This window comes from Nomascus leucogenys, chromosome 9, assembly GCF_006542625.1.
Source record: "Nomascus leucogenys isolate Asia chromosome 9, Asia_NLE_v1, whole genome shotgun sequence".
Classification (NCBI taxonomy): domain Eukaryota; kingdom Metazoa; phylum Chordata; class Mammalia; order Primates; family Hylobatidae; genus Nomascus; species Nomascus leucogenys.
Genome location: NC_044389.1, coordinates 96035148 through 96049092, shown reverse-complemented (window position 1 = coordinate 96049092; position 13945 = coordinate 96035148). Strand labels below are relative to the sequence as shown.

Sequence of the window (13945 nt, the reverse complement as noted above, 5' to 3'; positions counted from 1 at the left end):
TGGGAAACAGATGACCCAGGGGGATCAGGGGACAATTATTTGCCTTCAAATACTTAGAGGACCAGAAGAGAACAACACAAATCTAGAACTAATGGCTGAAAGTTATAGGGCAGTGGATATCAATCTAATATACTGATCAAAAATGGAAACTCATCAGAAATGCAGTGAGCTGCATGGGTATAATAGGCTCAATGAAGTATGGAGGTTTCTGTTACTAGAAGTATTCAAGGCAAGATGACCACTTATGGAGACTACTGCAAAGTAATTTTTTAATGGCACAGAAGGTTATATTCTGGTAAATTTGAAATTCCCCTTAAATCCATTCCATAACTTAATTTCCTTTACCACATAAACATTTCTTATTTTTATTTTTTTAGTTATTGTTGGAGGCTTCAGTGGGAGATGGCTTCACTGGAGATATTGCGATTGATGATCTGTCATTCATGGACTGCACCCTCTACCCTGGTAAGGGAGAACATTTCAATTTGGGGTTATTTCTAAATCTGTTTACTTGGAAAACTTCCAAGGAAATCAATATTTCATTTCTACAAAGTTTCCAACATGACCTTGCTTTTATTCTTTTTCTCAAATCTATTAACTCTGGAAAAGATTTTTTTTAGATCCTTGCTAGTAATTAGTTTTAAAGTATCAAACATAGTCAAGATGTTTGAATCACTTATGTCTATGTCTTATCACATGCAAAATACTAGAAAATCATGTCTGAAGTTAAAATGTAATTCCATTATATTTAAGGAGTTACAATAACCAAAACATTTGCCTTATAATTACATCGCATTGGATGCTTTATTAACGTCTCAGTTTACTCTCAGGAAGCACTTCAAATATTTCTAACAATTGTTGTCAACCATTTCCTCACTATATTATGGATTTATGTCTATTAAAATGACATAAATGACATATTTTCTAGATATATATCAATTTTCAAACTTTCACCTAACTCCAAACTCATATACTCACTACCTACTCAACAGCTTAACCTGGGTGTCTAGAAGGCATCTTAAAGATAATTATAGAAAATAACCTAAAATAAACACAACTCCGGCCTTGAATAGTGTTATGAGGAGAAACCCATTCTGAGAAGTGCATAGTGATCTAAGAAGACTGGTTATTAAACTAATGGAGGTTGGCACTCAGACTGAGAGCTCTTAGAGTGCACGACAAGAGGGAACATGATCTCCTCCCTGGAGTGATCAGAGGCTGGGACCCAACAACATTCTCAATTGCTGAAAACTTAACATCCATCCCTGCTCTATCATCTTAGCCTCATTGGTCAGCGGAGCACCAACTGCATCCCAGGCAGAGTCAGGGGATGGGGCTTATTCAAATCTTTTCAGTTGTAGCTATGTGACACAGCTCTGATCCTACCCACCACTCAGCATCCTAACAGGATCGGTTGGTGTCACCACTCTGTGTCATGGTTTTCATAGAACTCTGGAGACAGCCAAATCCCCTCTTGAAGGCCAGTAAAACAAGAGGCAGAACTGAACAATTTACCCTTACCACTCCATGCTTAAAAGTGAATTCCTGATTACCAGTTGCCTCTCAATCCTGTGACTCCTGTATACCTCTCTATCTCAGCAAATGACAGTTTATGTCTAGCTGCTTATTCCATATTAACAAATCTGGTTTATACTAACAAATTTGGTTTAGTACCCACTCCTCATTGCCCTCACCACTTTACCCGTGGTCTAAGCAACCAGTGTCTATGCATGGATTGTTGCAATTGCTTTTTAAATCATCTATCTGGTCCTACCCTTGAGCGCTATATTCTGAAAACAGCAGCCCACATGTTCCTTTTTAAACTTAGATGAGATTAGGCCATTCTATTGTCAGAATCTTCCTATGACTTTCTATCTCATTCAGAGCAAACCTGAAACTAATGATAGCTTCCAAGGAATAAATGACTAACCCCTTATACCTCTTGAATTCGCCTTTCACCAGTGTATATCTCATTCACTTTTCCCTACTACAAAGGCCTCTTAGCTAATACTTGAGCACTTCAGCCAATTTATGGTGTATTAGTCCATTCTCACACTGCTAGTAAAGACATACTCGAGCCTGGGTAATTTATAAAGAAAGGTGATTTAACTGACTCACAGTTCTACGTGGCTGTGAAAGCCTCACAATCACGGCAGAAGGTGTGAAGGAGGAGCAAAGTCACATCTTACATGGCACAGCCAAAGAGAATGTGTGCAGGGGAACTCCCCTTTATAAAACCATCAAATCTTGTAAGAGTTATTCACTTTCACAAAAACAGTGTAGGAAAGACCTGCCCCGTGATTCAATTACCTCTCAGTGGGTCCCTCCCATGACATTTGGGAATTATGGGAGCTGTAATTCAAGATGAGATTTGGGTAGGGACACAGCCAAACCATATCATATGGTTAGGGCTTTACCATCTGCTTTCCCCTGTTGCTGGAACAGGTTTCCCACAGATGTCTATCTGACTCCCTCGCTTACTTCCTTCTGGTCTCTGCCAGAGTTTCTTCTTCAGGGAAGCCTCCTCTGAGCACAACACACAGGCAGTTTCTTTCTTATCTGGCATTTTCTGTTTCTATTCCTGGTGTTATTTTTCTCCACAACACCTATCACCCTTATAGTTAAATTTCTGTTTTCTCCCGTAATGATGTTAGTTGCATGGGAGCAGGTATATCACCTCTTCACTGTTTAATCTCCAATACCTACAACAGTATTTGACACGTACTAGTGTCAACAAATATTTGTTGGATGGATAAGTAGGTAGAGGAATGTCAATGATTTTAGGTGTTTTATACACTCTCATTATATATTTTAGTTGTAGTTTTAACATTATTGCTAAAATATTAAGTATTTCTATGTGCCAGTTACTATATTATATGTCAGTCAGCTTTTGTTGAAAGCCGAGTCTCAGTAGCTTATGAATTTGATAAAGGAATCTTGCCATAAGATGAAACAAAAATAAAAATTGGGCTCTACATAAAAAAAAAGTTACTCTTGATGCTTTCCAGTTATTTTTTTTTTCATAGCATCATGTTATCTGAAGTAAGAATCATGCTTGTAACTTCACTAAGGGGCATTGATTTCCTTTTAATATTAACTGATTATTTGTTGATAGCATTTTTCTTCCTTGGCCAATAAAACAAAGCAAAATAAATAAAAACTCAAAGTCACATACACACAAACCAAAATGTTGACCTAATCCACAAGATGTGGGTTTCTATCTTACCTACAACTTTTATTTTATAGAAAATGACTGAACAGTAGCTTATTTTACTTTTCTTTGGTACTTCAAAATCAACCTTTTCCCCTTATGCCTGCCTTGTAATTTTAATGAAAGCAGTGTTCTCCAGCAACCTGGGCTTGAATTTCCACTGTCGTCTTTGACTGTCTTCTTAAACTTCTTTGGTTGCAAATTCCACTGACTACAACTGCAAGATATTTCTCAGACCTGCTGTTTTTTCCATTACTCTAATTCAAGACAGTGTTGACTTGAATGAAAAACAAATATTAAACCAAAAATGTTATTAATATTCCCCAATAGTTTTTATGCCCTTAAATTAGTTTATTTTTACTTTGTCTTAAAACATCATCATTTGCTCTTCCAAGTCTTCTCTCTCATACTCTGAGCTATAGCTTCTTTCTAATTTAATTTTCAAATCATTCTCAGTTATGAATTATACCTGATTTGTTTCAATACTTTTATAATATTGTTAATTTATTTTTCCTACTTTATTAAGATATAATTGGCAAAAGGGTAGTCAAGGTGTACAATATGATATTTTGACATGTCTATATATTATGAAATAGTTACCACAATCAAACTATTAATAATTAACACATTTGTAACCTCATATAGTTACCCATCCTCTGTGTGTGTGTGTGTGTGTGTGTGTGTGTGTGTGTGTGTGGTAAGAGAACTTGGCCAGGCCCGGTGGCTCATGCATGTAATCCTAGCACTTTGGGAAGCCGAGGTGGGCAGATCACCTGAGGTCAGGAGTTCAACACCAGCCTGGTCAACATAGTGAAATGTGTTCTATACTAAAAATACAAAAGTTGGCTGGGCATGGTGGCACACACTTGTAATCCCAGCTACTTAGGAGGCTGAGGCAGGAGAATTGCTTGAAACTGGGAGGTGGAGGTTGCAGTGAGCCAAGATCATGCTACTGTACTCCAGCCTGGGTGACAGAGCAAGACTCTGTCTCAAAAACAACAACAACAAAAAAAGCACTTAAGATTTATTCTCAGTAAATTTCAACTGTACAATATCTTACTGCTGACTATAGTCACCAGAACTTACTCTTCTGATAACTGAAAATTTGTACCATCTTACCAACGTATCTCCATTTCTTTCATCCCTCAACCTCTGCTAACTACCTCTCTACTCTGTTCTGTGAGTTCAACTTTTAGATTCCTCTTATATGTGCAATCATGCAGTATTTGCTTTCTGTGTCTGTCTTATTTCACTTAGTGTAATAGACATGGCATTATTCTAATTTCATAATGACAGGATTTCTTGATTTTTTTAAAAGCTGCATAATGTTCCATTGTACATATATGTTACATTTTCTTTATCCATTCTTCTATCTCCATACATGTAAGTTGTTTCCCTATTGTGGCTATTGTGAATCATGCTGCAATGAACATGGGAGTTCACTGGAGTCCAGATGTCTCTTTGAAATAGTGATTTTATTGCCCCTGGATATACACCCAGAACTGGGATTGCTGGATCATGTGGATAGTTACATTTTAAATTTTTTGAGCCACCTCCATACTGTTTTTCATAATGGCTGTATCAATTTACATTCCTACCAACAGGTGTAACTGTTGCCTTTTCTCCACATTTTCACCAACACTTGCTATCTTTTAACTTTTGATAATAGACATCCTAACAGATGAGAGTTAATATCTCATCGTAGTTTTGATTTGCATTTTCCTGATCATTACTGATAATGAGTGCCTTTTCATATGCCTGTTGTCTATGTCTTCTTTGGAAAAAAATGTCTATTCAGTTATTTTGCCCTTCTTAAAATTGGATTATTTGTTGTTGTTTTTTGTTTTGTTTGTTTTTGCTGTTGAGTTGTATGAGTTTCTTACGTAGCTTGATGTTAACTCCTTATCTGTTATATGGTTTGGAAATACTTTCTCTCATTGTGATTTTTGCACATGATGTAAGATAAGAGCCCAATTTCATGTTGCTTTGCATGTGGATATCCATTTATTTAACACCACTTATTGAAGAGATTATTTTTTCCCATTGTGTATTCTTGTCACTTTTTTTTTTTATAGATTACTTGACTGGATATGTGTGGGCTTATTTCTGTGCTTTCTATTATGCTCCATTGGTCCATGTTTCTGCTTTTATGCAAGTACCATCCTGTTTTGATTACTACAGCATTGTAATATAATTTGAAATCAGGAAGTATGATGCCATCAGTTTTTTTCTTCTTGTCCAAAATTGCTTTAGCTATTTGGAATCTTTTGTAGTTCTCTATGAATTTTTGTCTTAGAGACAAAGATTTGAGGATCTTAGAGGAAAAGCTTGTAGCTTTTTACCATTGAGTGTGATGCTAACTTTGGGCTTGTACAGGGGTTCGCTTTTACCCACATCCTCCCAATACTTGTTTAAAGGATTTAAGACTGTTAATGTATTGAGGAGCATTTCTTCTATTCCTAATTTGTTTGGAGTTTTCATCATGAAAGGATGTTAAATATTGTCAAATGCCTTTTCTACATTTATTGACCTGATCATAAGATTTTAAGCCTTCATTCTGTTAATGTTATGTATCACATTTATTAATATTCATATGTGTTGAACCATCTTTATGTCCCAGGGATAAATTCCACTTGGTCATAATATATGATCCTTTTACACTGTTGTTGAAATCAGCTTGCTAGTATTTTGTTGAGGATTTTTGCATCTATATTCGTCAGTCATATTGGCCGGTAATTTTCTTCCCTTGTAGTCTCATTTTCTGGCTTGGAATCAGGCTGAATTTTTTTTTTTTTTTTTTTGGAGATGGAGTCTCGCTCTGTAGCCCAGGCTAGAGTGCAGTGGCGCGATCTTGGCTCACTGCAAGCTCCGCCTCCCAGGGTCATGCCATTCTCCAGTCTCACCCTCCGGAATAGCTGGGACTACAGGCGCCCGCCGCCGCGCCCAGCTAATTTTTTGTATTTTTAGTAGAGACGGTGTTTCACTGTGTTAGCCAGGGTGGTCTTGATCTCCTGGCCTCGTTATCCGCCTGCTTCAGCCTGTCAAAGTGCTGGGATTACAGGCGTGAGCCCCGCGCCAAGCCCAGGCTGATCTTAAAAAATGGAAGTGTTTCTTCCTCTTCAGTTTTTGGAAGAGTTTGATAAGGATTATTATGAATTCTTTAAATGTTTGGTGGAATTTAGCAGTGAATCCGTCAGGCCCTGGACTTTTCTTTGGTGGGAAATTTTTGGTTAATTATTCAATCTCATTACTCATAATTAATCTGTTTAGATTTTTTTTTATTTCTTTTTGATTCCATCTTGGCAGGTTGTATGTTTCTAGGAATTTATCCATTTCTTTAATGCTATTCAATTTCTTGAAGTATAATTGTTCATAGCAGTCTCGTATGATCCTTTGTATTTCTGTGGCATCAGTTGTAATGTCTGTTTCTGATTTTATTTATTTGCGTCTTCTGTTTTTTTTATATCTAAAGGGTTGTTAATTTTATCTTTTGAAAAAATTAATTTTCAGTTTCATTGATCTTTTTATTTTTTTTCTTCATTGCCATTATTTTTGCTCTTATCTTTATTAGTTCCTTCTTTCTATTAACTTGGAGCTTAGTTTGTTCTTTTTCACATTCCTCGAGGTATAAAGATAGAATGTTTATTTGAGATGTTTTTTATTTCTGAATTTTTTTTTATTTTTTAGGTATTTAGTACTATAAACTTTCCTCTTAGAACTGCTATTGCTGTATCTCATAAGTTTTGGTATGTTGTGTCTCCATTTTCATTTATCTCAGATTTTTTATTTCATTTTGATTTCTTCTTTGACCTACTGGTTTTTAAGGAGTGTGTTGTTTTAATTGCCGTGTTTGTGAATTTTCCAACTTTTCCCCTGTCATTGATTTCTAGTTTCATACCATTGTGGTTAGAAAAGATGCTGGATATGACTTCAAACTTCCTGATTTGTTAATGCTCGTTTTGTGGCCTAACATATTATCTATCCTGGAGAATGTTCTGGGTGCTCTTGAGAAGGTGTATTCTGCTGCTGTTGAATGAAATGTTTTGTATACGATTGTTAGGTCAATTTGCTCTAAAGTATCATTTAAGTTCAGTGTTTCTTAATTGATTTTCTGTCTGTATGATCTATCCATTGTTGGAAGTGGGATATTGAAGTCCTTTACTATTATTGTTTTGCTGTCTCTTTCTCCCCTCAGATTTATTAATATTTGCTATATATTCGGGTTCTCTCATATTGAGTACATATATATTTATAATTATTATATCCTCTTGATTAATTACTATATATATAATGACTTTTTTGTCTCTTTTTACCATTTTTTACTTAAAGTATATTTTGTGTTATGTAAGTCTAGCTTCCTGTGCTCTTTTTTGGTTAGCATTTGCATGGAATGTGTTTTTTGTTCTTCAGTTTTAGTATATCTGTGTTGTCAAAGTGGAAGTGAGACTCTTGTACGCAGCGCATTGTTGGATTTTTTTTTTTTTTTATCCGTTAAGACATTCTTTGTCCTTTTGTTGTAGAATGTAATTCACTTACATTTAAAGTAATTATTAATAGGTAAGGACTTACTATTGCCATTTAAAAATTCCTTTCTAGCTGTTTCGTAGATCTTTTGTTTCTCTCTTGCTATCTTCCATTGTGATTTGATGATTTTCTGTAGTGGTATGCTTTGATTGCTTTCTCTTTACCTTTTGTGTATTTACTATAGGTTTTTGCTATGTATTTAACATAAGGCTTACAAAAACCAGCTTATAGTTACAACAATTCATTTTAAGCTGATAAAAACTTAATTTTAATTCCATACAAAAATCCTACACATCTTCCTACTGCAACGTTTATGTTTTTAATTTCACAATTTACATCTTTTTATATTTATAATATTTAATAATTCTAAATTCAGAATACAGAATACACACTAGTACTGTAATGATAATATGTAAATCACTTATAACTCTAAATACTAAAAGATAAATGTTATTAAAAATAACTATAGCATCAGTAATTTGTTAATGGATATGCAGTATGTAAATACATTCTTATTTTTAATCTAATCCGTCAGGCAAAATTAATTACATTTCCAGTAGGAACTTAGCCATAGTTCTTTGCATAGCTGTAAAATGATGTTGTCATTTTACATTGTTGTCTATTACCTGAGGAGACCACGGTGAGGAATGATGACAAAGTTAAAGATATTTCCTTATATCTTGAATCAGATCTTCGGATTAGATTAGGAATTGCTCTGAGACATTTATATTAAAAAGTGTGTATCTCAAAGGAAGTATTTGCTTTTCATTATTCTTTCTGTCCTTCATTAGAAGGGCCAGAAGTATATTTTCTTCAGCTGAACACATATGACAAGAATTTCCTTTCTTGCACCAAGGATTAATGGTGAGATAGCTGGTTTATTTAGAAAAATAAAACATTGACTACATCACAAAATACTGTCTGCAAATTGAAAAATAATTTATGTGCTCTTTATTCTCTTTTAAATTTTCAGATGTCAGCATGCACATTAGAATTGTTAGTTACTAAAATTATTAGTTATTAGAAGGTAAGTATTATACGAATATCCATTTTTACATTATTAGTAGTATTTTATTTTCCCCAGGATAACTGTTACTAAAGCAGTGGCACATTGTACAACTGATGATGCCTTCAAATTGATAAAATATGGTGACTATTTTAAGGACGCTTAACATGATTTTTATGATGTCCTCCCCCATCCCTCACACATTAAATGTGTTGTTTTGTTGTTGTTGAAGTGGGTTGATTACATTTTTGGCATCCCTTCTCATTAGCCTCGATGTCTCACCAGCTTTATTTACAAATGGTGTTTAAGTCTTCCTTTATTCTGCAGAGATGAATGTTTGTTTCAGTGTGAATCAAAAAGCAAGGGAACAATGTAAATGCTATTGGCTTTACTTTTAAGAGATCACCTGCAGCTTTTCATCTTCTAATATGCTGTTTGTCTCAGAATAATATTTGTCTCAGAATAATAAATTACATGAAAGCACTGTGTTTTGAAATAGGACTTTCTTTTGTATTTTTCTAAAGGAGGTGTAGACTCAGAAGAAAATACCAGATTATTGGAAAGTTTTGCAGTTTGATGTAAGATTTCAGGGGAAAAATAAACAAATTTGAGCCTTGGTGATTGCAATCTTAAATATTCTGGTTTTAGCTTCTTTGGTGTAGTCTGTAAAGTGATTTAGCATATATATAGGAAACAAAAATTTGGCCAAAGTCTGCAATATGTTCAATTAACAGTTTTATTGTGTTCTTAGAAAATAAAATTTAACAAATTATTCACTTAACTTATTTTAAAGTTAAAACTTCTACATTGTTTTACATTCTCTCTTAATTGAGAGAAATGCTAAATGTTAAACATGGAGAAGGTTGTCTAAATGGTTAGTTCACAGCTTGGAAATTTTCCATCTGCTACTTCAGTCATTTGTAGTCGCATTCAAATATAGTAGAATACCTGTAAAGATGGAGAATGTCATTGAATCTTTGTTATAAAGCAAAAGTATTTCAAAAATTGCTGATTGGCTACCGGAGACAGAAAAAAAAAAAAACTGCATAGTTTGTGGCAAACAGCTATAACATAGTTGTTATAATAATATCCAAAGAATAGCTATGCTTTCATAAAACCTTTTCACCTAGAAAGTATATCTAACACAGACACTTCAATAAAATCATACTAAACATAGTTCTTTCAGCTTGTGAGTATAACTCCAAGTTATTGTACTAAGTAAAATAGAAGAAATGTATGATATTCCCCAAAAGCTGTAGATAAACATTTTAAATTTTCTAAAGAGACTGTTTAAGATTCAAGTACGCTTTTAGATTTTTATGTTAAATATATTTCTTAACTCAAAAAGTCACAGGGAAAACATATGCATTGTTATCCACAGATAGATATAAAGTACAATGATTCATATTAGTCAAGCAATTCATTAATCATATGTCTAAAGTTGGTAATAATTTATCAAGGACTAGAGATGTTAAAATGTTGGTTTCATTTGCTTAATTATCAATGTGGGAATGGGTGTAGGGAGGGAAGTCTAGTATAAAACAAGTTGGAAAATCTGTTTTACCAGAGAGAATATATTAGTGTGGCCTGAAGTTTATCATATTTGTTACAATGAATTCACAGAGTGAGGAGTTAGATCACTGAGTCCATTTGGAGCCTGAGACACCTACTTATGAAATCTTCCACATGACAGATGTGCAGGTAGTTTGGTTCCCCTGCGGCTCAGGGATGTGGAAGAAGATCAGATCAAATCAAATCAGACTAATCTCTGCTTCTTAGTGAGTGCAAACTTCAGTCACATGCATGCATTTCATCTTTTCAATTTTTGTTTCATCTGCAAAGCTTTTAGTGTTCTCTGTTTAAAGAGACTTAAATCTATCATTGCTACCAACTTTAGCCTTATTCTAAGCAATTATAGGCCAACAAAACCCTATAAGCTTTGTAATGAGTTGAATATTTGCCCCATGCCACAATTCATATATTGAAACCTTAATACCCATTGAGATGGTATTTGGAAGTGGGGCCTTTGAGAGGTAATTTGGAGTAGATTAGGTCATGGGGATGGGGTTCTTTTGATGGGATTAGTGCTCTTACAAAAAGAGGATGAGACAGGAGCTCTTGCGCACTCTTTCGCTCTCTTGCTCTCTCTTTCCATATACTGCGTAGTCATTTCTAGCATCACCTGAGTTAAGAGTGTGATACTTTAGAAAATACTCTTCTAATTATTTGCAAAGTTAAATGAGTTCACCTCATGTCCCTTAGAGGAAAGTCTAAACAATGTGTGAGGACCAGAGAGTCCGTCAGGAATCTTGCAGTCCTTGTCATGCCTCAGTAACACGTGAAGAATTGGCCTGACCATGTTTCTGGATTCTGTTTAACTTCCACATCACAGAATCTGTGAAACCAGCTGCAACTGCATCTTCCCAGTTACAACCACCACCAATTGCAAAGTTCAGTTCCAGAAGAAGAAACGCTTTTCTCATTTAGCTCTTTTAGTGCTCTTCTCTTCAATGCAAGACATTGGACTTACTTGGTTTGTAAAATTTCCTCATTCTGGTGGAGTAATAAATAAGGAAGTAATGAGAATAGGACTAAGAATTATAAACTCTTACAATGTTTTTGCTTAGAGTAGTTGTCCTTTTACTTATTCTCTGAAACCTTTTTAAGATAAAAATGAATTGTCTGTACTTTTCCTCAGTTATGAACTCATTGGTCTCTCTTTGAAGTCATCCAACTCATGTCCATGATTTCTCTCTAATGATCATTCTCTAGTTAAGTTGAAATCAGAACTAAAGATGCAGTTCAGACTACTGGTTTTGCTGAGCGCGGTGGCTCAAGCCTTGTAATCCCAGGACTTTGGGAGGCTGAGGCGAGTGGATCACCTGAGGTCAGGAGTTCGAGACCAGCCTGGCCAACATGGTGAAACCCGGTCTCTACTGAAAATACAAAAAAATTAGATGGGCATGGTGGTAGGTGCCTGTAATCCCAGCTACTCAGGAGGCTGAGGCACAAGAATCGCTTGAACTGGGAGGCAGAAGTTGCAGTGATTCGAGATCGCGCCACTGTACTCCAGCCTGGGCGACAGTGAGACTATCTCTCTCTCTCTTCTCTCTCTCACTCTCTCTGTCTGTCTCTCTCTCTCTCTCTCTGTCACACACACAGACATACATACACACACACACACACACACACACACACACACACACACACACACCAAACAGACTGCTGGTTTTAGTAGTATGGAAGACCAGATGACCTAAAAACTGTGACACTATTTATTCCTAGAAATGTCGACTATAACATAACATGCATTGATTTAAATGTCAAGCTGAGCTTAAAAAGGGGAAATCTCCAGGTGAGAGAAAAAAAGAGAGAGTATTGAGAAATAGAACAGAAAGATAAAGCAAATGCCAGAGTTAGGGAGTAGGAGCATATGGGATGGACAAGATGCAGAAAAAGGAGAGAGGAGAGCCAGAAGTGAGTCAATTGCAAAAGAACCACTATTAGGCTGATGACTGACTTCTCAACAGCAAGAACAGAAGTCAGAGGACAGATATAATTTTCAGAGTTCTGAAAACTATTAATTGTTAGCTTAAAGCAAAGCAAAACTTTTTCAGGAAAGAGGGTTAAGATGGCATTCAAAGGATAACACACACACACACACACACACACACACAAATAATATTTCACTGCACCAGATTCTGCAGTTCAGACAAATGAACTATGTAAATGTGAATCTCAGAAAGACACAAAATGAGCTCAACCAGGGATGTGATGAAAAATGGCAAACACATGGATAAACCTAAATATACAAATGGACGGCAAGCACATAATGGATCTTGAATGTTTATATACTGCTGGGAAGTATAGAATTACTTTCGAAACTCATTTGGCATTATCTCCTAAAGTTGAAATTGTACATACCCCGTGACCAAGCAATTCCATTTCTAGATAAATAAGGAGAAATGTACAAAATGAGAAAACAATACCTTAGAAGAATCAACCCCAAAATCATTAATGGTAGAATGGCTAACTACAATATATTTCCATATAATTAAATATTAGACAGCATTCAGAATTACTGAATTACAATATACACATTAACCTTAATGAATTAAAGTACTATCTTGAGGAAAATATCACATTGCATTGGTTAAAATCTCTAATAGTTATAATCTCTGTTGCTGATACAGAGAAAGCTTCCGTTCATCTAAAGTTCAATACCCAAACACCATTTTATTTAAAAAGGACCTCCCTGATGTTTACTATATTCTGTCACTATTATTAGAATTTAAAAATGTTAGGCCGGGTATGGTGGCTCATGCCTGTAATCCCAGCACTTTGGGAGGCCGAGGCGGGCAGATCACGAGGTCGGGAGATTGAGACCATCCTGGCCAACGCGGTGAAACCCACGTCTCTACCAAAAACACAAAAAAATAGCCAGGTGTGGTGGCACACGCCTGTAGTCCCAGCTACTTGGGAGGCTGAGGCAGGAGAATCACTTGAACCCGGGAGGTGGAGGTTGCAGTGGGCCAAGATCTCACCACTGTACTCCATCCTGGGCAACAGAGCGAGATTCTGTCTCAAAAAAAAAAAAAAAAAGTTATTTAATCACATAACAACCTAATGAAATAGAAACTGTGAGAGGATATTTGATGCACCTGCAAATGAGGAAAATCAGAAAAACAAATAAATGAAAAATAATTCAGTATACTACTCACCTTGAAAGACGAGCAATGAGGGGTTAGAATCAGCAAGAAAAACACTGGAGGCTTCAAAACTATCGGGAAATTGACGTTTCGTAAACTGACTGGTAGGTTCATATCTTTTATTCTTTAAAGCAGGCATATATGTTACTCATTTTTATACAAGTATAATAAAAATTTATACATTTCATAATAAAATGTAAATAAGTGAGAAAAGTTTGTGCTGCTCGATAGACTAATAGATCAAAACTGGCTATTTATATAAATTAGATTATAATCATAGATAATATACAATAAAGTCTAAAGTAAAGACTTAAATGTGTAAACCACAACTATCAAAATTTAAAAATTATAGAAACATCTCGAATATTAGAGAAAAAATTTTAGAGAAACTTTAAGGCATTAACAATAAAAGAAGTGATTGATAAATTAAAGGTCATTAAATGTTTTTTTATTTTGAAGGATACCATACAAAACAAAAAAACATTTCACAGACTA

The 13945-nt window shown here is 35.2% G+C and overlaps 1 protein-coding gene across 1 annotated transcript in view; it reads left to right on the top strand.

The window, feature by feature from the left end:
• MALRD1 (MAM and LDL receptor class A domain containing 1) overlaps positions 1-13945 on the top strand; it is a 682931-nt gene that overhangs the window by 210523 nt on the left and 458463 nt on the right. Inside the window, exon 19 of the mRNA XM_012499583.2 lies at positions 378-465. Coding sequence (XP_012355037.2) covers positions 378-465 — 88 coding nt within the window. The remainder of the gene's footprint in view (positions 1-377; positions 466-13945) is intronic.